Genomic DNA, 26,279 nt, shown 5'->3' with positions numbered 1-26,279 from the left:
TCTTGGTCATTACAGAATTTGAACAAGATGCCCATCAAATGTTGGGAATATGAATAGAAAAGTGGTCGTAAAGATGGACTGTGACTGAATAAATAGTTGTGTGTCAGATCCCTGTTTTCTTTTTGTTTTCATCTCTTTGAACTGCTGCCACTGTCCATGTTCTTAGATCAAGTCCCTTGTGTCCTCTTGTTTTCAGTCCTACCTGGTTGTAGCCCATTCTTGATGCCATGTTATCGAATGCCCACAAATAATTTTCAATGATTATCTATTTTCCGCTCATAGTCCCATACAAAATTTGAAATCATGAAGCAGTAAAACTAAGTATTAAATAATTTAAGAAAAAACACTGCTGTACAAACTAAATAAATAAAAATAAAACAAGCAACAATAAATCAATCCCCACAGTAGAACCATTAAACTGTGGAGATCTTAAACGGTCTGTAGAACAATTTTTAAATGCCTTAAAGAGCTAAAATGCCTGCGAGGATAAAAAGGTCTTCCACTGGCACTGAAAGGACCACAACATAGACAAGCAGGCAAGCCTCTCTGAGAAGGGCTTTCCACAGTCCTTCGATCTTATTTGGCTGCATCCCATCCCTGTGACCATGTTAGCGAGATGCATATAACTCCATCCTGAGCTATTCAGTAAACAAATGCTATATCTACCGTCAAATATAGGCATGTTGCAGCACTTGCTAAGCCAAAGCATCCTTTAATACAAACATGATTTTGCTTTCCTACCAGGTCCTAACACATCTACGGATCACATCACACATTGGAATTGGACTTCTCATAGGACTGCTGTACTTGGGGATTGGAAATGAAGCGAAGAAGGTCCTGAGCAACTCTGGCTTCCTCTTCTTTTCCATGTTGTTTCTTATGTTTGCTGCTCTCATGCCAACAGTCCTTACATGTGAGTAACGAGGGTGCTGTTCTATCGTCTATGATAAAAATTGGTTTAAATGCCACCAACATTTGTGGGACATAGTAAATCACAGGAGGGATGCTGTTGAAATATGTGAGAGTTTTTTCAGTAACTATGGTTGATTTGGCTTCTATAGAATATATATTTGACCTTAATTCAAATTGGACAGGCGAAGTTAATGATTGCTATCCTAAAAAGTCTCACCAGTAGAGTATTATATTTATTCAGGACTCATTGGTTGGTGTGAGTCAGATGTAAACCACCTTTCTGCCCTTTGTGATTCCACGTTTTTAACCCCTACTACTATTAGCTTGATAGGCCACTTACTGGGTTCTTAGGGTCATATAAGAGGACCCCATGCATCTGTTGGGAATCACATATATCTTGCTTTATAAGGAATACAAGCTTACAGTAAGGACCAGGCATGCAAAATCATCCCCAACAAAAGACACCTTTTGGGGGAAAAGCAGTGCCTGGATGTAGCAAGGGAAGGACAGCAGAGATACAAGGGAGCACCTAACTGAGGGGCATTGAACCAAATCTGGCCTCACCCAACAATTATTTGGGGGTTTTCCAGGTTTGTGAGTTGTTTTTTTACCGATTCTATAAAGTTGAAATGCCTCTCCTACGGCTTAGTTCCTGGCAGAAAGAACTTTAAGCTATGCTGGTACATTTTTGGCCAGCCCCTTTTGCCTTTGGCATCACCCACCACTGGAATACATCTCCCACCCCAGCCCTGAGAGCGTCTCTGAAGTTGAATTTAGGCCTCAGACTGAAAGAGATTCAACACGCCTGATCTAAGGAGAGGCACGTTTGTGGAAGACTTCAGGGCAAGGGCCACCCAAAATGCAAAACTTCACTAGAAGCAGAAAGGCCCACGGATGTCCAAGCAGGGCCACAACTTTCCTGTGTCTGGATTCAAACATAGACAGCAGCTTAGGCAAAGGAACAAAGGGACCAATCATGCCCAGTAATTAAGTGAGCAAAGTGAACTGGCCTGGGGTATCCAACCCTCCTGCCTCTTCCCAAAAGTCTATATAGACTCTGTACAGAACTGTCTCCCCTTCATAGAACTGAACTTTGGAGAATATATATATATATATATATATATATATATATATATATATATATATGTATGTGTGTGTGTGTGTGTGTGTGTGTGTGTGTGTGTGTGTTTGGTGAATGAGCCATTCCTCTAACACACATCTTCTGCCAACTGAATACAATGGTCAATACCTTCCCTACTGTATATGGATAGTAATGTTGTAATCTAAGGCTGCAATCTGTTTTTGTTTATTTCAAGTATTATTATTTTTAAATTGTTCAACCTAGTTCCTCTTGAGATGGGCGTATTTCTTAGAGAGCATCTGAATTACTGGTACAGTCTGAAGGCCTACTACTTAGCTAAAACGATGGCTGATGTCCCTTTTCAGGTAAATGCTGTTATTTATTTATTTATTTATTTATTACATTTTTATACCGCCCAATAGCCGAAGCTCTCTGGGCGGTTCACAAAAATTAAAACCATAATAAAACAACCAACAGGTTAAAAGCACAAGTACAAAATACAGTATAAAAAGCACAACCAGGATAAAACCAGGCAGCAAAATTGATATAAGATTAAAATACAGAGTTAGAACAGTAAAATTTAAATTTCAGTTAAAATTAATTGTTAAAATACTGAGAGAATAAAAAGGTCTTCAGTTGGTGACGAAAAGAATACAGTGTAGGCGCCAGGCGGACCTCTCTGGGGAGCTCATTATGCATCTCTCTTTGTTGTTGTGCACCTGAAAGCCTACAATTTTATTGTAGGCATTACACCAAGAAATAGAACTGGGATATTTATTTATTTATTACATTTATATCCCACATTTTCCTCCAAGGAGCCAAAGGGGGCATACAGGATCCTTCCCCTCTCCATTTTATCCCAAGAAGTCTGTGATAAGATGTAATCACTGGATACAGGGATGAAAGTTGCCACCCAACTAATATACTAAAAGAGCTAATATAATGTAACTCTGTTTTATTGTTTACCCCCCCTTTTTGTAGTTGTAACTGATTGTTGTTATACTATATAATATTATATTACAAGCATGTTAACAGTGGCTTTTAGTATTTTTGTACGCAAACTGCTCAGAGATTTTCTTATATGTGGTATATAAATATTACTAAAAGGAAGAAAAATAATGCACATAATGTAACGTCTTCTTTCAGTTTTGACATAAGTAACATAATATACATTGAAATTTGTTTGTTTCTTGCAGATTATGTTTCCTGTAGCTTATTGTAGCATTGTATACTGGATGACCGCGCAGCCCTCCGATGCTCTACGATTTGTCCTGTTTGCAGCCCTGGGGACCATGACCTCGCTCGTCGCTCAGTCCCTGGGACTCCTGATTGGGGCAGCATCCACCTCACTCCAGGTCTTTGCTCTTGCTTTAATTTTGATGTTATACACTCCTGTCCCTTCTAGCATGTAGGTTTATTGGCCCTGCTTCAGCATGCTGGATGCAGTCTGACAAATACCCCCTGGCACGGATAAATCTATCAGCAAGAATAGTTCAGCTTTTGTTTTTAATCGTTTATTTTCTGGCTCTTGTTTATTTTTAAGGTGGCAACGTTTGTAGGTCCTGTTACAGCCATACCAGTTCTCCTCTTCTCAGGATTCTTTGTCAGCTTTGATACCATTCCAGCATACCTCCAGTGGATGTCCTACATCTCTTACGTCAGGTAAATTGGAAGGATGCTTCTTGGTCCTTCAAGGATAGTTGTGTAAAGGCTTTCCCATTTCTAATGCATTCTCTTGGGGTGATAGCGGCGGCAGCGGCGGCGGTGGTGGAGGAGGAGGTGGAATTGGTGTGGTTGTTAGTTTTAGCATGTTTGGGATAAGGAATATACTTGTAAGAGGGGTGAATGAAAGAAAAAGATCATGCAGCTTGACTTTAAAGAGACCACATGGGCCTAAGACAACGTGATCAGCTGGACAGTATATTGGGCTTCAGACAGAGAAACCTTCATTCAAAGCTTAGTTCAGCACAGACTTGCTGAGTGGCCTTGGGTAGGTGACATATTCTCAACTTTTACTCAATCTATAAAATTTGAGTTTTAACCTTTTATCTCATGGATTTATTGTACAAGTGCTATAAGTGTAAATAATACCCCCCCCAATTCACAGATTCTTGCACATTTGCCTGCATTCAGTCCCCTCACCTGCTTCCAGCAGATGACTGGTGCTGGTAAAAAATAATGCATCAACCATCCTTATGGTTGGTTCATATGCAGCCATGGCCTAGCAAGGATACTGAATTTCTTTGGGTTTTTAGTAATCCATATAGCACCTCTGCAAACCTAGCAAAGCAATCCAAACATGGAAACCTTCTGCATGTGGATTGCTCTTACCCTGCCTTCACCTGGTGCCTTCCAGATGTGTTGGACTGTAACTTCTATCATTCCCAGACAGCATGGCAGTCCAGCACATCTGGTGGGCACCCAGTTGGTCGAGGCTGCACTCACCTAAGTGTGGTATCTAATATTATTTATTTAGCTTTTCCCCCTTTTCTCAATGTGAGTCGTATCAGCTGGCTTTACCGATCCTTTGCAAATTTGTTTTCTAATATGTGTTTGGTTCCCATTTTACCTTCATAGGGGTTCAATGAATTAGGTTATTCAGAAGTTATGATTTGCCCAAGGTGAAACATTATATTGTATGACTCAAAACTGATCCAAATCCAGCACCATATTCCCGTTACAAAATACATAACAATAACAAATAGAAATTAAGGCTACAGGTATTGGGCCGAATCGTACGCTGCTCATGCACTAATGGGACCTACCACTAGCACAATGGGAAACTAGCAGTTCTTGAAACAACTGAAAACAAGTGGAAACACTCACTCCCAGAAGCTCTGCTGACCAGTCCCATTCCAGAAATGAGTGTTTCCTTTCACTTCTTGGGTTGCTTTTGGAAGCGCTAGTTCCTGTTGTGCCTGCAGTGGGTCCCATAGGCACAACAGAACTAGCAGAAGTGCAGCAGCAATATAGGATACGGCCATTGTCATTGCTACTCATTTGGTACTATACATGGATCGTGATGGGAGTAAATATAATTAACAAAATATTCAACACTTCAAACAATAACGTGTTACTAAGAGATACTTGCATATACACTTTAGTCTGCTTTGACTTTGACCTTTTAAATTGCTCTTCCCTTTAGATATGGATTTGAGGGTGTCATTCTTTCCATCTATGGTTTGGATCGAGAAGATCTTCACTGCGACAAAGATGATACTTGCCACTTTCAAAAATCAGAAGCTATCCTCAAAGAGCTGGATGTCGAAAACGCTAAACTTTACTTAGATTTTATTGTGCTTGGAATTTTCTTCATCTCCTTACGCCTCATTGCCTACTTTGTCCTCAGATACAAAATTCGAGCAGAGAGGTAGAGAGGCACCAAACGCAAGACCATGTGGTTGTAGACTGTTGCTATTTGTCTGATTGTGGCAGACAAGTCTCCAGTGCCCAGTTGCAAATGATGTTGTGATCTAGCCCCTAGAAAACCATGTCATATTGGATTAGTGGATGCATAGTTACAGTAATGAATCCAGTTGGGTTAGGTCATATTTCTGTTATACTTTCTAGCTTATTCTAGGAAGAACTAGAAGGGAATCTTGTTCGAAATCTGGAAGAAAATTGCTACTGATCACAGGAACTTTTTCTCATGGAAACTGTGTTTCTTGTAAGATAGCTGTAGTCTTGGCAACAAGGTAAAACGGCTGGAGATCTTTCAACTGCATTCTGTCATCTGCCAAGTGGAAATGTGAGGAATGTAGGATCGTCTTTCCCTGTTCCTCATCTTTCCCCCAGAAGAAATCCCCCATGAAAGCAGAAGTCTATAAATTCTTCAGACCTTAAGAAAAGATCTCTCTTTAAAATGAATGGATTCATTAAAAAAATAAAGAACAAAGGATGTAAGTAATTTGATATTTGTTGTTCTCCTTTACATACAAGGTTTTGGAGCTTTATTCTCACGAGCTGGTCTCATGCTCCAAATTTGTAATTTTAGAATAAAATGACGAATTCCAAGTGAATGCTGTAAAAGAATTCTTGAGTGCTAATATCTATAGGCTGCCCACAGATGCTTCTTTTTATCTTTCTGCTTTTATGATAATCTTTCAATCCAGTTTTTTTGTTGTATTTGAAATATCCATTGTCCATATTCTCTACCTCCCATAAATTCAGAAGCTAAGTATTCTAGTGCTGGTGATTTGATGCAGTCATAATGAATTAGAATCAAAAGCCTATTTGAATGTTTTAAAATATTCAATTACACACAACATGACAGAAGTAAGGACTGCCAGTAGTTCAGTGCCATGAATGCTTATGGGATAGTACAAAGTCTCTGTGATGCATATTTAGTTCTAGTTTTTACAAGATAAGTATGCTGAGAACCATGCAGGAAAAAACACACATTAATTCTGTTTCCTACCAGTCTTTTCTCAAAAACTGGTGGGTTACATATTGCCATCACATTTAGGTGCAAAACTAAGTGGCCCAAAACCAATTTAAATTAAGGGGCTTAAGCTTGCTTCATTCTGTGCTAGAGATGGGAGAGAAATTTGTTCAGTTCACATTTTAATGCGAACTTCCTTAGTTTCGCTCCTTCGAATCACTATGCGAGCCAAAACTCTCCAATCAAAAATGTATATGAAAATGTGTATATCAAGGAAAATAATGTTAAAAATGTATTATATTAGGAAAATTGCTTGCAAAAACTGTATATTAGGCAAAAATGCACACAAAATGCATGTATTAGGAGAAATGCATACCAAGATGCTTGTGGTTATTTATGTGACTTTAAAAAAAGAACAATTCAAACTTCAGGACAAACTTAATATTTGGAAAAATGAGAAATGGAAAGAACCAGAAATTGACAGATTCGTCTATCCCCACCCTGTACTGGACTGTACCAATTGGTCTAAACAAGAAATAACCAGTTTTGTCACCCATTTAACATTGTATTCTCCCTCCTTGCCAAGCCAGCCTCTTAAAACCGATGCTGAATAATTGGAAGGGACTACCTAATTTTGCCAAAACAGAATGCTTCCATGTATTCTTGGTAGAATTTTGTTTTGTAATTCCTCTTTACACTAGGAATATTATCTGGAAAACTAACATTGTAGGAAAGAAGCACAGCACTCTAGGCCTAGAAAGTCATGTCTACCTCAGCTAAGTGCATTCAGAAGGGGACATGGAATGATCTTATGCTGACTTTACTAAAGAATCAGATAAGGTTGTTTTCAGGCCAGGAACGGTTTTGTTTCAGCAGCCCATTTAGAAATTTGATAAAATGGCTTACTCAAAGAAATTGGATCACAGTGTGATAGAAGCTGAGATGCACGCCCTTTTGTGTGTGCGACCCAGCATTAGCCATTGTTGAACAGGCTATTTTAAGCAGAGAGATCTCTGTAACCCCAAACTGATAGACTTTAAACCAGAGCATCGGTTTTTTAAAACTGTAAGACTGGAGGTGAGTCACAGTCTCCTAGAGAGGCTAATGATATATTTTAATACAAATTGGATCATTCTGTGAAACTCTTTATACCGTTAGAGATAATTAAATGTTATTTGCTTTTTATGTATCACAGGACTCAAATCTACACCACCAACTAGATACCCGTAGGCAGGTCCTTAAAGCCTCATATATCTAAAATGAATGGTGATCTGATGGGACAGCATATGCCTGGCTGCAGTACATTCTGGGCACAGTTTAAATAACTGAACTTTTTCTCATCCAATTGAGGTTTATGTCCCAAATCCATTCTCAGAAGTAAGGATAAATAGTGCTTTTTCATTTAAAAAAAGGTTCAATAAATTATGTTAAAGGCAGAACTCTTTCAATTTACAGCATTTTATAAATGTACCAGATTAATGATGGGGCTAGAAGAACTGCTATAAGAAAGTCTTATGTTTTGCACATAATATAATTCCATTGTGTTGAGTTTTATTCTAGCGCCTCCTTATACCAGAAAGCTATTGCAGCTTTTAGTATAAGGAAGTGTTCGTTTTGAATGCAGTGATCATGATAGACTGGAACCGAGGTGTGCGTGAAATTCTTACACATGCACACACACCCAAGAATCGATCTGGTGAAATGCAGAGTTGGCACGTAACAGGACGCTGGTGGAAGACAATGTGAAAATGTAGAAGCCTCCTAGAGTGTGTTTATGCTTTAATGTCCAAAGCTGACATTAGAATGTTCTATTCCCTCTTCATGTCATTTTTTGCACCGGCCTCATTTGGGGCAATAAATCTCTTGTCAGTGGCAGGAAAGGCCCAGTTGTCCATGCATTTAATCAGATATGATTTATCATAATAAACATCTCAAGGCTCCTCATGTATAACAACTTCCATATATTGCTTTGAAGAGGCAAAGGGCTAAACCTTAAAAAAAAAGTAATTTCATGTGTATTGGAACTATTCATGGTTTTCAAGCACATACGTAAAAGGAGAATACATCGCACAATTTACCAGATACAGCGGCTGTATTTCCTCCATTAATTTCAATGGGATTGTGTCCAGGTTTCACTATGAATCCAGGTTTCATTAGAATGAATGGAGAACTTGCTGTAGTAATACATAGTGGCTTATGCCCATGCTTTGCAAAATGTGCAATCCCACAATGAGAGGGAATGTGGTGAATAAACTTCCACTTACAGTTCAATGGTATTAAAAGATGCAAATTAAAATGTGTTACTTTTTTTTATCCTGCTTGACCGGCTTCAGGAATGTATCACTTCAGCTTAGAATTACTATACAGTCACTTGTGCCTATATATCTGTTTTTGTCAATCATCTTTGCTCCATTTGTTACTTCAATGGCATAGACTCATGTATGGTAGAGTTTAATTTGTTTTCAGATCTGTCATACTGTTCTGTATTAGTATTCCCCAGATACAGTCCAACATGACGTCATCACTTTGAGGCTGTTGGTGGAACCTTGTCCTAAGTATCTACTGTAGCATTTTGCTAACAATCCTAAAGAATACTTTTTTTCATACTGTAGTGTCCCTGTAAATTAAATAGATACACGAGCCAATTACCTTTTACCCTTAGGGCTCCCAATTTTCCATTGCTTTGTTAATTAAATATAAATATTGAAGATCAGGCAGGGTAAGAAAAAGGCCTTCCTTTGGGGCGGTGGGGTCAAAACAACAGTCACCTCCCCCAAGCCCCTGCTGATGGCTGACAAGTGAGGGTTGAATTTTCTTCATGCTGCCAAGGAATATCCCTTGCAGCAGGTGGTAGGGTGTAAGCCACTAGGGCTGGGCTCAAAAGGGGAGGGGATTGTCTTGGCTGAGGAGAAGCAAAGAACAGCTCTGTTTCCCCTCAGCCAACAGCCAATTCAGCTGATGAGCAACTTTGAGGAGGCCTTGCTGAATCTTAAGAGCTCTTGGATTGCAGCAATCACCTCCCTGGCATTCCCTTACCTACTGGCTGACGAATTTATGGAAACAAGGAAGGAAGAGGATAGGCATTAAAAGTGAAAATCTCGATCTTCCCTCTGTCCTATTTCCCCATCCACCTAGCACCTCAATGCAAATTCCTTGTGAAGGTGCTTCCTTACGTATTTCCAAATTTGGTCCCAGTGACTTTACATTGACTCACTAAGGCCAGATAGACTGCATTTCTCTTGGGACTTTTCTTTTTGTTTTTGAGCAAACCAAGCATCATTCAAGGAGCAGATAATAAGGTAGATGTGATAATGTATGAGATGAGCTGCTGTTTCAAGCACCCACAGGTTCCACATACGTTGTTGTTGTTGTTTGACTTGTTGTTGTTGTTGTTGTTTGACTTCCTTTTTTAATGTTGTCTGACTTGGTGTTTGTTTGTTTTTAGGGTTCTTATAAAAATAATGCATCTGAGATTTTTCAGGGATGACAGCTAGAAAAAAATAGCAGCATTGCCTTGTTTTATTATGGCCTAGTGTTTGTATCTAATCCATCCAAATCTTATTTGTGTGATATAAATGAAAAATAACCTTTTCAAGTCTTCACTGGAATGCCATATGCAAGGGCCACAACAATACCAGGAGCTTAAGAGGGTTTTTTTGAAATACAAAGTAAGCACTTATTAAAAGTGCTCATTTTTCCATACGTATTCTCTGCTGAAAAGATGCTTTATCAACTGCATAATTTTGTTAAGCAAAAAATATATACCTTTTTGTTTGTGAAGCAGCTGTGGATATCTGTTAGCCATTGGGTTCAATCAATGCCTTTTATTTTCCCCTCCAGAAGCAAAGTGGAAAGTTTGTTGAATTAGTATATGATAGTGGCTCACCCTAATATTTCTTTGCCTTGCAGTCTAGCAGCCATAAGCAAATGTGTGGGAAGCGAGTTCAGTCGTATCTGGTGTTTGGTGATATGACATATTTTATATGCCCCCCCCAAGATAATAGGGAATTGGCAAATTGTTCTTCTTAAAAAGTGATTGAACACGTCCATGCAAAAGACTAGGAGCTATTTGCCTGCCCAAAGCAATGGTTCTCCTCATATAATAGTAGCAGACAGCCGCAAGGAATTTCCACGCTTGATAACAGTGAATGATATGTCATCAATTTGCTTAGAATGAAATGGTGGTTTATTTGTTTGTTTATTGGGCAAGTGGAACTGACTTCATAATGCTTAGAGCTATGGTCTATAGCACTTGCCAATATGACCATTCAATATTTTCAACTTTTGGAATTGATGCTGCATTTTTCTGACAACATTCATTTTTCACAGTTTTATCCCCCACCCCATCCCAAAATTACTACATAACTTCTGCACGCTGTATTTCTGGATTGACTTACTTCCTGGCTAAAAATGCTGTTTACAAGCTGCATCTCAATGACCTGGTTCACATGATGGGTTATCATGAGTTAATTAACCCACAATTAGGGTTGTGGTGCGTCATGCAAACCCAGCCATCATGGGTTGAGGATTAAACAACCCATACTGGGTAGTTGGCTTAAGTGTGGGTTGTTTAACCCTCGAGGGCCAAGTTCACACAAAAGGCTGCAAACCCCGATTGAGGGTTGCATATTCAAAATGGTGGCTGTGCAGGCCCCGGGGCTAATCTTGATAAGTGAACCTGCCCTATTTCTAGGTTCTACAGGACAGTTCTTTAAAAAATGAGAAAGGAAACCTTCATCACGTTAGTATAGCAAACATGGAACCTTAATCCCACCTTCATTGTACATTTAAGCATTTAAGTTTCTATTGATCACAATGTTAGTGGATACTGCAGGACAGTAATTTTGTTTTCCATTGTGTTAGAGTGTCATATAGACTGCTACTTGTTTTATGAAGACCCCATTCCATTTTTTTAGAAACATCAAATTCTATTATCGTTCTTAACCAATATATAGCATGAACAGTCTTAATTCTAGGCTTTTGATTTTAAACCCATTGGCAGCCATGAAACCAAAATTGTATGTGCTTTATAGAGCATGCATAGAGCCAGAGCACAGTCAGCCCTATATACACACATTGGCTTGACTGGTGGCTTCAAACTATTATTATATCTCCTATTCATTTTGACAGATTGTATAACTGCATCTTCAATATGTGAATCATGCACTGAAAAAAATGTTCCTGGCTGAGCATCTAGTGGCTTAGAATAATTCTGTTTGTATTGGTGCTTCCATTCCATTACGACAGTAAAGCTTGAGAAATGTATGTAGGGAATCAGAAAAACCACTTACTGTGAAGGAATTGTCCTGTAGTCTATTCTTTCTGATCAAGTATTTATATATTTTCCCAGGTTTTGTTTGTCTGTTTGTTTGTTTTTGCTCCCATTGCTGAAAAGAATAGTCACAATAATCTTCCCAATTTTTCTCTGGCTGTAGAAACACCTGCCAATGATAACATTTGCTAATATATGTGAGCCATGTGTTATCATAGCAATGGCTGCCTTTGGACTGGGATCATGCTCAAACTGTTTGATCGTTGTTTTCAAAGACATCCAAGTGGGTTTTGCTTAAAGGACAAAGAAGGTGTTATGTTATGACTATAAATCACTTGATGCACTGGGAAACCAACATAGACTCATAGAGATGGTCATATGTCACCTAAACTCAATAGATCAGTGAGATGTCTTACATTCGAAATGAACATAGGATGCCTGACATGTAAAGGTAGTACAGATAACTGCACAGTTCCTATTGTTTATTCCCCCACTAACACAAGTTTTTCAGCTGAGATTTGTTCACAACTTTTCTTCTTGCTTTCTCAATTAGACGGAGGTGGGCAACTTGTGGTCTACAACTCCCATGACCCCTCACCATTGGCTCTACTGGCTAGAGCTAATGGGAGTTGTAGGTCAAAGATCTGGAGGGCCGCAAATTGCCCACCCCTGCAATAGAAGTACTACAGCGGCCATTTCTTCCATTCAGTCAATGCATGGATACGACTAATACTTGGACTTGTGCCTGTTGTCCTTTCTCCTGACCTCTGCGTGTTCAGCTAAAGATGCAAATATAGCCTGTGTCCACACAAACTGTGCATGCTTGGACTTCCCTCCACATGGTTGGGAGCGCTGCAAAAGGCAGGGTGCTGGACTGCTCATCCACACAGGCTCTGTTCAGACCCTCAGCTGAACAGGTGAGAAGTCGGGGTTGGCAACAGAGGGTGCAGTCCTGGTCTACTGTATATATTTGGGATGTGTGCAATGTCGATGTGAAAATGGCTAGAGGTTTCCGCTTTTCAAAAGAAGTCAAAGTCAGGATGTTGTGGTTTAGAGGTCTATGGAACTTGTGTATTTCATATACAGGCCCAGAATTCTCAACATGTTCTCTCAGCATTAAATGTGCAGTTCTATGCATGTTTAGACAGGCAAGCATCTGTCTAAAAACTGCTGGCTGGGGAATCCTGGGATTTGTAGGACTTTTTTTCTGTCTAAACACACATAGGATTTCACCCTTCATGATTGAAACGTCTAAGCTTCTGAGAATATATTTATCATCTGACCCTAGATATGATTAACAATCTTATGCCCACTTACCTGGGAGTAAGCTCATTGAATTAAATGGGATGTACATCTGACTCCACTTCTAAAGGATTGTGGTATGTTTTCTAAAGCCTCACCCCCTCCGCCAGCCAATATAACATCCATGCAGTCTTTCCTTCAAGAGCCTGCTAGTACTAAACAGTCTGAGCTCCTTCTTTTCTTTAGGTTTTGCTAAAACCTTACTAATCTGTTACTCCAAAAACAGCCCAGCAAAATTAATCCTCAATAAAAACAGAATTATTGTGGTTTGAGGCATCTTTCTTTTAAAAGGAAAAAAAAGAAACTATCTTCTTTATGTGAGTTGCAGGGTGACAGCATTGCTGACAGATCTTTTTTTAAAAAACAAATTTCGATCTATTTGTGCAATACTGGCTCGCAGGTGTGGTGAGCAGTTGCCCTTAAATCTTATTTAGTTATTTAAGGTAGGTGTGTGTGTGTGTGTGTGTGTGTGTGTGTGTGTGGTTTTTTAAGATTTTTAAACAAAAAGCAAGAGTCAATGCAAGTTATCTGTCAAAAACTCAGCGTGCTAAAGTGTGCATATACTATATATCAACTGGGTCTTCTATCTTGGATGTGTAATGCACACTGCATTACTTAGGATTCCTGTTGGTTTTGCTGTTGTAGAGACTGCTGCTGCTTGCACGCTGTGATACATTTGCACTGTTGTAGATATATGTAAACATCGTTTTGTTTTGTTTTTCCCCTCCTGGTGGCTTGTTTATCTTTTTGTAGTTCAGACCATATAACTGATTGAACTACATGTACCTTGATCTTATATACCTAATGAAAAGATTTAGGATGTTGGGCATTCTAACTCTGTCCTTTCAATAAACTAACATTAAAGGCTTTGTATATTTCTGTATAGTTGATTCCTGTAGGATATTTGTATGTCTATTCTTTTGCAAATTAGAGCTCTTGTTTTCTGAAAACGGAGAACACTTATGATAATGTAACAAAGAAAGACTAAAATAAAGTATTGCTATTTTCTGATTACTCTCTTGGTCTGTCTTTAATCTATGCAAAGTTGCCAGATTTCAGTGAGCCTTCTTCATCTGTTCAGTCCTATGACCTGTCTTTAGCTTTAACTTGAAATGTGGGGCCATTTTTTTAATTCTCTGTTGTATATGCCCCTTTCTCCTTTTACTCTCTCTGGCCCTTTGTTTTCCTTTCCCTTTCTCTAATTAAAATCAACTTTGTTCTATGAAAAATCCTGTGTAGTTCCAAAACTTTAATCCAGTAAGCAAAATCCACTTACCTCTTCTACTTCTAGAAGCAATAAGCTAAATTCAAATGAAGGAACTCCTTCCTCTGCTTTATGCTGTTTCGCCCTCCATTCCTTGGAATATAGTCAATCACTGCACACTAGAGGGTGCTGTGAGATTTCATAAACAAGGAGTGACACCAGAAGGGGCCTTTGCTTGAATTCTATTTGGGTACTAGAGTTCTCCCTACTTCTTCCCCCTCTATGACTGTGTACATTCTGCATTGTAAAAGAAGTTAGGACTCCATAGTTTATTCTTGCACACACACATCCTCCAAACCAAGCTGTGTATCACTTTCTATTAAGTTCTTCCTACATCTCAAATTGGTTTGTAGTTTATGTAAAAAAGAAAAAAAGGCATGGACAAGGAACTCCCCAGCTTGTAGCTTGAGGACAAAATAGACTTGACATGCACATGCATTTAACAAAATCTTATCAGCAGCATTTCCTAACAAAAAGTAACTTAGGGTGCAGTCCTATGCACATTTAGAGAGAGAAAAGGCCTACAACTCCCAGCATGCCCCAGCCAGCTATGCACAGGACTGCAGCTGGTTGGCCACTGTGTGACAACAATTGGACTAGTTGTCCCCTTGGTTTGATCCAGCATGGCTCTTAGAACTGTCAACCCACAACAGGAAAAGAAAAGAAAAAAAGAATCCCCCAGTATACCAAAACCTGCCACCTGGATCCAAAAATACTACTATCTTTATAAAAGTATTAGAAAAGCTCCCTTTATTTCTACACACACAGACACACACCTTTTGCCAGAGATCATAGACTAGAGAATCTATAATAATTTTTTTCCGTATGCTCTTTATTTTTTAGGGTGTGGAAGTGTGCTCATGTCACACGCTGTTGAAAGCCCAGTTCAATTTTAGGAGCAGGAGAGCACAGTTTAAAAATTAGCTCCTCCACCCCCTTCTTCATGAAGAACCTTAGATTCGAGAGGCAGATCCATGGATGACATTCATTTTAGATGTTACATTCTGGAGGGGGAAAACGGGAAATCATATTAGCATTGTGACTTGACTATTTTAAGACTGCAATGGGAGTGTAAGACTGATTGACTTCAATGGGTGAATAAACATGTATAGCAGAGATGGGCAACCTGGAGCTCCAAGACTACATTGTGGCCCTCGGTTGGGCTCTGTGCAACCTGTGAGTCAGGTCAGGAGGGCCTCACACTTTTGCACAGTACCAGCTGATCAGTCCCAATATTGCTATTAGCAATGTAATTTTCCCCCTTTCTCTTTTTTTCCCCAGCTTGAATTTCTCCTACTGAAGGCTTAATTCTCAAGTAACTAGGAGTCAGGTGAAAATTAAGCCTCTAAAGAAGGGAGGGAGATACATAGCTGTTTGTGCTGTCCCCTCATCATCCATTTTCTCCGTGAACGTACTCAAAAGGGCAACCAAAATCATCAAGGGATCAAGCAACTCCCCCATGGGGAAAAGTTGCAACGTTTGGTGCTCTTTAGCTTAGAAAAAGGGTAACAAGATAGAGGTAAAATTATGCATAGCATCGAAAAAGTAAACAGGGAGACTTTTTCTTTCTCTACCACATTACTAGAACTAGGGTGACCATATTTTGGAAACCAAAAAGGAGGACAACATGGTCGCCCCCAAGGGGGCGTGTCCAGTACCAAGGGGGGCGTGCCCACCCGAACATAGCCTTGGTCACATGTCTGATTTTACAGCACACATTTAAGACAAATCTGTTCTACATAACATCTTAATGTTAAAATCACTGAAATAAAGAACAAGTGAGAGATTCAATGTATCTGAAATTAACGTCACTCACTCCTACTTTTGTAGGTTTTCCTGTACTTTGAAGCTTTTGCTATACTCTGTGTGTTACATTCTCCCCTGCCCTCAAATATCTTTTCTGACTGTATCTTCACTCATTGCAAGCTGCTGTTGTTGTTAACAGGGTTTGCTACTGCCCCAAATCTGTTTCAAATTTGGTATGGCTAAAGCTCTACCTAAAAGCTATCATGGTGCCAACTTTCAGCTCTTTATCTTTAAAAATGACGTTAAAAAAATAATAATTTTAAAACCTCATTTTTAAAAAAATTCCTAAAAAATCAATGGATGAACAGATCTGTTTCAAATTTGGTGTGGCTAAAGCTCTACCTAAATCCTATCATGGTACAAAGTTTCATTTCTTTAACTTTAAAAATGACGATTTTAAAAATAATAATTTTAAAACCTCAATTTTTAAAAAATTCCTAAAAAATCAATGGATGAACGGAACTGTTTCAAATTTGGTGTGGCTAAAGCTTTACCTAAATCCTTTCATGGTGCAAAGTTTCATCTCTTTATCTTTAAAAATGATGGAGTTATAAGCATTTTTGTTAATTCCCATTAGAGCTGCTCTTTGAAAGAAAATCCGGATTTCCCCTCCCCCTCCCGGATTTGTCATCAAAACCCCGGGCAAATCCGGGCAAATCCAGTCATATGGTCACCCTAACTAGAACCATCCCATAAAGCTAAAAAGTAGAAGATCCAGGACAGATAAAAGGAAGTACTTCTTCATACAGTACGTGAATTATGGAATTTGCCACCACAAGAAGTAGCAATGGCCACTTACATGGATGGTTTTAAAGGAAGAATTAGACAAATTCATGGAGGATAAGGCTATCAATGGCTACTACTCCTTACAGCTATCTGCTACCTCCAGATTTGGAGGCAATATGCTTCCGAATTCCAGTTGCTGAGGAACATGGGTAGGATGGAACTTTTGCACTCAAGTTATGCTTTAGGCTTCTCTGAAGCATATGGTCAGCCATTGTGACAGGCCTAGCTCTCTCATGAGAGAGCTCTCTCTCTCCAGGCTGATGACTACTCAGGTGGGTGGACTCTTTTGGGAACCCCGCTGTCTGCCTTTTTGCTGCCTAAACAAGCCCCCCCAAAACCACCCAGGATTCCTGCACCAGGCAGAGGGTTGGATTCAATGGCCTAAACAGTCCCTTCCAACCCTTCTGAATCTATATGAATGCTCTTGTTGTAGCTTAGTCTTGATTTTCTACTGGTGGGTTATTCTTGATTTTTTAAAATCTTTTTTGTTAATTGTTAATTGGCGGCAAGAACCATAACAATTATTGAAGTTGCTTAGTGAATGTACATAAACTGCAGTGTGGCTGCAGAAAAAAAGGTTTAAATAAGAAACGGTTACAATTCTATCTTTAAAAGGCCTGCAGACCAGATAAGCTTCTCCCCCTACCTTTTTGGCTCACCACACTTTCTAGGCTGTCTATAGACCTGTTAAGGAATGCTCTTTTTCTTTTGGATCAGGTTGCCCTAGGCTTGTGCAGAACAGGAAGTCTGACTTGTTTATCATAAGTAGGAGCTCCGCCTACTACGACATCCAAGACAATTTTTTAGGAAACACCCAATGTTCTTGCTGTACAGATATGTATTGGGTCACTGTTTAGGTCACTACTAGAAGCACAGTATTAGCCTAATACATAAATATTAAAAGATCCATAATAAGGGTTGAGCTAGCAGTGGCTTGCAAAATGGGTTGTGATCCATGAGTAAGGAACTAGACTGGGCAATAGGATAATAGTGGCACTCATATGAAAATCCCCCGAGAGTTTGTCCTGTATGAGGTCAACATTGAGAAATCTGTAAGGTCCCATTCCAAACTTTAGGAATATCCAGGGCCGGCGCCAGACTATTTTGCGCCCTAGGCAGGCATGCTGTACTGAAGCTGCCCCCCGCCCCCGCTCCTGGCTTCAAAGCCAGGATGCTGGAGTTGGGGGGAAGCCAGGACACTGGGGTTGGGGGGCAGGGCAGAGGCTTCAAAGCGATGTGCCCGGAAGTGGCTTCCGGGCGCGCCATTCTGAAGCCACACACACACCAAATCCCAGCGTCCTGGCTTTGAAGCCAGGAGCGACTTCCGGCTGGGCGCTGGCTTTGAAGCCAGGACGCTGGGGTTGGGGGGCGGCCGGGGTAGCAGCTTTGGAACAGCGCACTCGGAAGCCGCTCCAGGAGAGCAGCTTCCAGGTGCGCCATTCGGCACCCTCCTTTGCTTGGCGCTCTAGGCCACTGCTTGAGCTGCCTCTATGGCAGTGCCAGCCCTGGGAATATCTCAAGCCTAGAGATTTTCTTTCTCCACATAGAATAGGCATTGGGAACTTGGGCAAGCAAGCAAAGGGATTCCTTATATTGTCATTATACTATTATTGCTACCATTATTTTTAATTTCTCAGTATTTTAACACCTATTAACTTAAATTTTAAACTTTGCTGCTTTAATTCCATATTTTAACCTACATCAATTTTTGCTGTGTGGTTTTATTCTGGTTGTGCTTTTTATATTGTATTTTGTATTTGTGTTTTTAGGTTGTTGGTTATTTTTATGCTCTTCATGATTTTAATTTTTGTGAACCGCCCAGGGAGCTTTGGCTACTGGGCAGTATAAAAATGTAATAAATAAATAAATAAATAAATATTGCCATTGAGCTATATGTAAAGTCTATTTTTATGTCTATGGAAGCTGCCTTGCAAAGGCTTTGCTTTAACAGGTAAGCCTATGAGATGGCCTAAATGCATGCAGATGTACTCATATAGACAGACATACCTGACCCATATTCATCTCCAGGAAAAAAGCACCAGATGGTGTCAGCAATACTCGAATCAAAACAGCATCCTCTGTTGTAGCATTCCTCAGCACTGATGTATGGGTATCCACAGTTTATTCTGCTTACTGGTATCACTTCACATTGTCCTGGGTCTGTTAAATACAAAGTCCAAATGATTCTGGCATAGCAACTTTTTTTGTGAAGGGCTGGGCCATAATGCAATGTGATTCTGTGTGCCAGTTAGAATACTGGAATACTATACACAGAAGCACAGGTATACTGATTTTCCCATGACTTGTATGTTGGCTAATAGCAGCTGACTGTGAAGAAGGTATTGCTGTAGAAAGTGATTCCAATAACTGTGTCTCCAGGGAAAGGTTTTGTGGCATGACACAGTTCAATTCCCTTTGCTATCACTTTGCAGGGCACAATATTACGCTACACTCAACAATGTGGATTAGCACAGATAGTATTCTTCAGTCATATGACTTGGCCATTGAACAATCCTTTTTTTATGCAATAAATAATCTTAGAAAAACAAGCCCAGAGAACTAGCTGACAGTTAAACCTGGGACTTCCTACATGCAAAGCATATGCTCTTACCCCATAGCTAAAATCACTTTTTGTCAGTTTTGCCAAATTGCTAACCAATTTTGTTGGGGTAGCCCTGAGTTTTAATACTATCCACTTTATCTACACTATGCATAATTTTATAAGTCTCTATAATGTCCCCACTTAATTGTCTTTTCTCTAGATTAAAAAAAAATCTCTCTGACAGGAGAGATGTTGGTTGCTATGCCTGCAGATAGGTCTGCTAAACAGCTGATCAGCACGACTCAAGAATCTCCAGCTGGGGTAGCACACGTACATGGACCTATGGCCTGAATATAGTCGACCCAGAGAAGAGTCCTCAGTGTGGTGGCTCCCTTCCGATGGAACTCCCTGCCCCTGTAAGTCAGGCAAGTGCCAACACTGTGTTGCTTCTGGCACCTCCTGAGAACAGCTCTATTCCACGAAGCTTTCCTTGAATGGCCAGTTATGGTTTTTATTAGCTCGCTGTTTGTAAAAAGAATAATTTTAATATGGCGTATTACTCTTTTTATCTTTTATAATTTATCTCTTATTGTTCACCACTCCGGAATCTGTTTAGATGTGGAGAAGTATATAAATATTTTAATTAAAATAAATAAATAAATAAATAAATAAATATTACTGCCCTTGGTTTTGAAACTATACTTCTATTGATGCAACCTAAAATTGTATTTGGATTTTTCTGCAGCCACATCATGCTGCTGACTCATATTCAGCTTGTTTTATTTTAATGTATTTCTCAATTGTTTAATTCTCTTTGTTCTCATTATGTCCGTTGCCCTGAGAGCTGCATCTGCAGAGCAACTCATAAACTGAAATAAATAAATACGTAAACTAACAAACAATTCCCAATAAAAATGAAACAGGTCTACTCACATATTTGAAGACGAAACCCATTAGCCAGACTGCTGAGACCTACGACAAGGACAACAGCCATTAACAAGACCCTCTTGTGCTCCATGGCAGGTTACAATGTTCTCTGCCCTTGATTTAAAAAAAAAACCACAATGGAAGGGCTAGGCAAATGATTTGCAGAAAATAATTTTTATACCAACCTGTTTGTTCAGCCTTTTCAGATAATTTTTTTTTATCTTGGGTGGCTTCTTTCTATGTCACCATAACTCCACCTGTGTTTTTATATTGATTAGAAAGTGTATATATGCAGCAGATACATTATCAAGCAACAAAAATGATGGTTTGACTGACTGTTAACCTTAGCAGCAAGAGAGATCAGCCCTGCATTCTTTCCTCATGAATCATCCCTACCCACCCTTAAATTAATCCAATTCTGTCAGGACCAGTTCTGTCAATCGCAGCAAATGCCAATTGATAAGGGAGATGACAAATTCTGTCAGGGCAGGGGGGTATATGCTCACTCTGTTGTCTGTAGAGGACCATGTTGCCGGCCACATTCTAGCCATGAATACAAAACAAAATTACTGCATTGCATCTTCAAAAGAAGTCCTCTGTGTGGGCATCTCGAACTGTTGTGCCCCCTCTGGAGGCCTCCTTTCTGGAGGATGACCTGGAGTTCCCCATGGTGAGCATCACAGAGGAGCGCCTTTGAGACAGCCATCATATTACCTTAGGCCTTTCAACCTGGAGGCAGATGCTGAGTTACTGCCCAGCCCCAGGGAGAGCAGGCACCTGAAAGTGCAGGCTCAGCTGGCTAGCAGACACCTGCTGGAAGAATAAAAACTGCTCGTCAGTAAAGCTGTACTAACGAGTAAGGTTCTAGTCATGAGTAGAGCATTCCTCAGGTGGAACAATAACTGCCTTATTTTGCTCTTCTCTAGACCTACCTGTGTTTGGACCTTGAACTGCCTACAGATGGTTCGCTTACGGATGATGCAGGCTGTGTATTCCCCACCCCCATCCCAAAACAAGGCTTGCTGGGCTGTCTGTTTTTAGTTAAAATGTTCAATAGAGGTTTTGCTTTTGGCTCACGAGACAACGTACTTGATAACTATGGACAATATGGGATTTGGGTGATGATGGGCCACTACAACTTAGATAAACTGATCCTGCCCCTCAGTTAGCATGTTAGATTCTTACATTTTCATGTAGATGTGCTGTGACATACTGGAGTGTTTTTGAAAGTTTTTACTCTCTTCTTATCCCAGTTGTGTTAGATGGGGGTCTAGCTATCTAGTTTCAATGCTGAGGCTATATCCACACTAAAACACTATCAATTAGTATTTCTGAAACCTCTGATTAAAAAGTAGTGTCTTAATAGCCATTTATTTATTTTATTTCTTATATTTATATCTGCCTTTTCTCCAAGGAGCCCAAAGCAGCATACAGGATCCGGGAAGCCACGGAGGCTCCAAGCTGTCAGAGAGAGGACTGTACAATGAAAGAGGGGACCCTCACATATCCTCCTCACTAATCTCATAAGTAAGGTAAGCACAAGAACATGGAATTGAAACCATGAGAATTCCTCCAAAATGTCTTCTCCTTTGAATTACTTTTCAAAAGCAATTGCGAATGGTTAAAATTTTCATGGGAGAAAGTTTTGGAACAGCACTAATATCACCAAGTTAAAAGCCTGCCATTTTACAATCCCTAACCAAGCAACTCCCCATACCATCTCTCAATTATCTGGTTAGATGGACTAAAGCATTTACATGGTATCAACTCAACTAAGCCTAAACTTTTGTAAACTGCCCAGAGAGCTTCAGCTATGGGGTGGTATATCAATGTTGTTGTTGTTGTTGTTGTTAAATCTATAACATACACAAAGAACATAAAGCTGCAGTCAAAGGAACAAAGAGCAAACTATTGTTTCTAACATAATACTTTCCCTGGAGGACATAGTCAGACATTGTTAGTGAAGATCCAAGGAAGGGACTTGTTTCTGAGCTAGAAACAAAGTCCCTCTCTGCCTCCTTGGCAGGAGGTACACTGTCTAGGGTGACCATATTTTGGAAACCAAAAAGGAGGACAACATGGTCGCCCCCAAGGGGGCGTGTCCAGTACCAAGGGGTTGTGCCCACCCAAACATAGCCTTGGTCACATGTCTGATTTTACAGCACACATTTAATAGGGTGACCATATTTGGGAAACCAAAAAAGAGGACACCTAGTGTGTGTGTGGGGAAGCAGCTTTCTGAGTCCTGCAGAAAGTACGTTATTCCCCCGCCACCTTAAAGAACCCGATTGGAGTGGAGGAGGGGAAAGGATTTCATTCTGCACCACCACCATCCACTCCAATTGGGGCCTTTTCTATAATGTCCACGAATGACCCACTTTCCCCTTTAAGACCTCAATTGGAGCTCGGGGTGGGGGAATGATGTGCCTCAAGAAAGCATGTCACTCCCTCCTGCCATGCTAATGGCAGTCTTAAAGGGGAAGGTGTGTCATTCCAGGACATTATTGAAAATTATAGAAAATCCCCCCTGACACCATGGAAAGAACAAAAACCAGGACAAATCCGGGGAAATCCTGACAGTTGGTCACCCTAACACTGTCAAAATTAGAAAGCTTAATTTTTGCTAACTGAAGTCCACTAAACAGTAGGCTTTGCAGTAGGAAAATAGGCCAGGTGGTCTGTGATGAGTTTTCTGATAAAGGCCCTCATATATGGGTTACCACAACAAAGAGCAAAAAGACAAAGTTCATCCTAAAGTTGAGCCATTTCAGGTAGTGGCTTCCCCCTCTATATAGAATAAAGAGCAAAGGAAGGGGTACTTTGGGGATGATTTTGAGATGTCATGAAAGAGTTACTACTTATAGCCTAGCCACTCAGTAATGAAGGCTAATAGAAACTTAATATAGGATTAGTAAGCGTATAGTAAACATTCAAAATTAGTAAGCATATAGAAGGTCAAGTCCTTCTGAAAAGAATCAGCACGGCTTTCGCAAAGATGAATCCTGTCTCAGTCACATTTTGGACTTCTTTGAGAATGTCAATAAACATGTAGAAAGGGATTGTGAGGAGCTCCAAAGGGATCTCTCCAAACTGGGAGAATGGGCATCTAAATGGCAAATATGTTTTAATGTAACAAGTGTAAAGTGATGCATGTTGGATCAGAAAATCCCAACATCAAGTATGAACTGATAGGATCTGAGCTGGCAGCTACCAACCAAGAAAAAGATCTTGGGTTTATGGTAGACAGCTCAATGAAAATGGCAACCCAGCACATGGATGCTGTAAAGAAGGCAAATTCCGTGTTAGGCATTATTAGAAGAGGAATTCATAATAAAACTGCTGGTATCATATTGCCCTTATACAAAACTATGGTGTGACCACAGTTAGAATGCTGTGTACAGTTCTGGTCACAACTAAAAAAAAAGATATTGTAGAGCTAGAAAAAGTGCAAGAAAGGGCAACTAAAATGATCAAAGGGTTGGAACATCTTCCTTATGAGGGAAGGTTACAACAGCTAGGACTGTTTAGCTTAGAAAAAAGAAAGATAAGGGGAAACATGATGGAGGTGTACAAAATTATGCATGGTGTGGAGAACACATTAAGGAGACATTTCTCTCTCTCCCATAATACTAGAACTCTGGGTCATCCCATGAAGTTAATTGGTGGGAGACTGAGGACAGATAAAAGGAAGTACTTCTTCACACAGCACATAGTTAGACTATGGAATTTGCTACCACAAAATGTAGTGATTGCCACCAATTTGGATGGCTTTAAAAGGGTGTTGGATAAATTTCTGGAAAAGAAGGCTATCAATGGCTACTAGTCCTGATGGCTACATGCTACCAGTTGCTGGGGAATATAGGTGGGAGGGTGCTGTTGCACCATGTCTTGTTTGTGGGTCCCTGTTTGACAGCTGTTGGCCATTGTGTGAACAAAGTGCTGAATGATGGACCCTTGGTCTGATCCAGCATGGCTCTTCTTATATTCTTATTATATTCAACATAAAACAAAATACACTGGATTAAATGACACATATATTTTGGTTTTTATCATTACCAATGAATGTACAATTGGTATCTTGTTATGATTAATTAATTGGCAAAAGGTGGAGCAGATAGAAACCACATGCTGTGAATCACAAAACAAGCCATCAATACACTAATGATAAATATCTTGAGCCTATTTCACAAACAAGCTAGAGTAATGATTACTGAGGTGTAACTTAAGGAGGAGTTAGCCTCCTTAAGAATATATGAACATTACAAAAATCCCTTCCTGAGTCAGACAAAAGTCACTCTAGGCCAGGACTTTGCCTCTAGTAGTGGCCGGCCATGATGAGTAGAACACTACCTGTTCAATTCCTAAATTAATTGTAGAACAACAGAATGAAATTCAACAGGGGTAAGTGCCAAGTTCTACAGCTATGAAAAAGAAACCAAATGCACAGTTACAAGTTGGGGGATACTTGTCTCAGCAATACTACAAGTGAGAAAGATCTTGGAATTGGTGTAGATCACAAGCTGAATATAAGCCAACAATTTGATGTGGCTGCAAAAAACCAACAAAAAACCACGCTCTTTTGGGCTGCATTCATAGAAGTACAGCTTCCAAATCATGCAAGGTACTGGTTTCCCTCTATTCGGCACTAGTTAAGCCTCATCTTGAGTACTGCATCCAGTTCTGGGCACCACACTTCAAGAAGGATGTAGACAAACTGGAGGGGGTTCAGATGAGGGCAGCACAAATGATCAGGTGTCTGGAAACAAAGCCCTATTTATTTATTTATTTATTTATTTATTTATTTATTTATTTATTTATATATATACCGCCCCATAGCTGAAGCGCTCTGGGCGGTTTACAAAAGTTTAAAACAGTAAACATTAAAAAGTATACAGAATTTTAAACCATCAAAAACATAAAAACAACAGTATAAAAAGAACAGAGAGACTGAAAGAACTGGGCATGTTTAGCCTGGAGAAGAGAAGTCTGAGGGGAGACATGATAGCACTCTTGAAGTACTTGAAAGGTTGTCACACAGAGGAGGGCCAGGATCTCTTCTCGATCAACCCAGAGTGCAGGACATGGAATAATGGGCTCAAGCTACAGGAAGCCTGGACATCAGGAAAAACTTCCCAACTATTAGAGCAGTACGACAATGGAATCAATAACCTAGGGAGGTTGTGGGCTCTCGCACACTAGAGGCATTCAAGAGGCAGCTGGACAGTTGGGGAAAGTGGCCACTCTTGGGAATCAGGATGGGAATCAGGTTGGGGAATTCTCTCTATCCCCGCCTCACACCCCGCAAAGAGAGAGAAAGAGAACCAAAGGATCCCTTCTTGCTTGTTAGCTTTGCAGCTCATCAGCCTGAAGAATTTGGAGCTAGTGTTTCTGTGACTCTTAAAGAAGCACCAACCCTATTTTACAAACCTCAAAAATATGTACAGCAGGGAGTCTCAGAATGAAGAGTGTGAACAGATTATCAGGGGAACTGATGCTGATCAGTTATTGAGTCTTGATTTTAACAAACAAACAAACCCAGAAATGTAGTTACCAACAGTTTCATTCTCCGGATCTCCAAAGGTCAGGCAGAAGAAAGAGGGTAGGGATATAATCACTGAGAGAAACATGCAGGGGAAGCATCTTAATCCACATCCACTACTACTATGATCCAACATCATATTATTAAGATGCTGGTAATGTATGGAACAGACCCACCTGATTCATGCTGTCTTAACAAATGCCCTGTTATTAATGATAATCGATTGGATAGGCTGACCATATGAAAAGTAGGGCAGGGCTCCTGTATCTTTAACAGTTGTACTGAAAAGGGAATTTCAGCAGGTGTCATTTGTATATATGGAGAACCTGGTGAAATTTCCTCTTCATCACACCAGTTAAAACTGCAGGTGCCCTGCCTTCTTTTAAATCTGGTCACTCTAGTATAGCTCCTGCACTTTAACTGTTGGGATGAAGAGGGAATTTCACCAGGTTCTCCATATATACAAA

At 40.0% G+C, this 26,279-nt stretch overlaps 2 protein-coding genes across 3 annotated transcripts in view; one reads left to right on the top strand and one right to left on the bottom strand.

Moving 5' to 3' along the window:
* Positions 1–13,962, top strand: part of ABCG1 (ATP binding cassette subfamily G member 1) — a 68,086-nt gene extending 54,124 nt beyond the window's left edge. For both annotated transcript variants that reach the window (XM_063126584.1, XM_063126583.1), the window contains exons 11-15: positions 745–913; positions 2,258–2,358; positions 3,190–3,348; positions 3,537–3,655; positions 5,139–13,962. In XM_063126584.1, the coding sequence (XP_062982654.1) occupies positions 745–913; positions 2,258–2,358; positions 3,190–3,348; positions 3,537–3,655; positions 5,139–5,367 (777 nt within the window). In that variant the 3' untranslated portion in view covers positions 5,368–13,962. The remainder of the gene's footprint in view (positions 1–744; positions 914–2,257; positions 2,359–3,189; positions 3,349–3,536; positions 3,656–5,138) is intronic.
* Positions 13,963–17,338: 3,376 nt separating this feature from the next.
* Positions 17,339–26,279, bottom strand: part of LOC134399610 (uncharacterized) — an 81,166-nt gene continuing 72,225 nt past the window's right edge. Inside the window, exons 15-17 of the mRNA XM_063127694.1 lie at positions 20,280–20,318; positions 18,812–18,964; positions 17,339–17,367 (exon numbers count right to left, since the gene is read on the bottom strand). Of these exons, the coding sequence (XP_062983764.1) occupies positions 17,339–17,367; positions 18,812–18,964; positions 20,280–20,318 (221 nt within the window). The remainder of the gene's footprint in view (positions 17,368–18,811; positions 18,965–20,279; positions 20,319–26,279) is intronic.

Source organism: Elgaria multicarinata, chromosome 5 (genome assembly GCF_023053635.1).
Source record: "Elgaria multicarinata webbii isolate HBS135686 ecotype San Diego chromosome 5, rElgMul1.1.pri, whole genome shotgun sequence".
In the NCBI taxonomy this organism is placed as follows: Eukaryota; Metazoa; Chordata; class Lepidosauria; order Squamata; family Anguidae; genus Elgaria; species Elgaria multicarinata.
The sequence above is the reverse complement of the archived record's forward strand: the minus strand, read 5'-3'. Positions and strand labels throughout refer to the sequence as shown.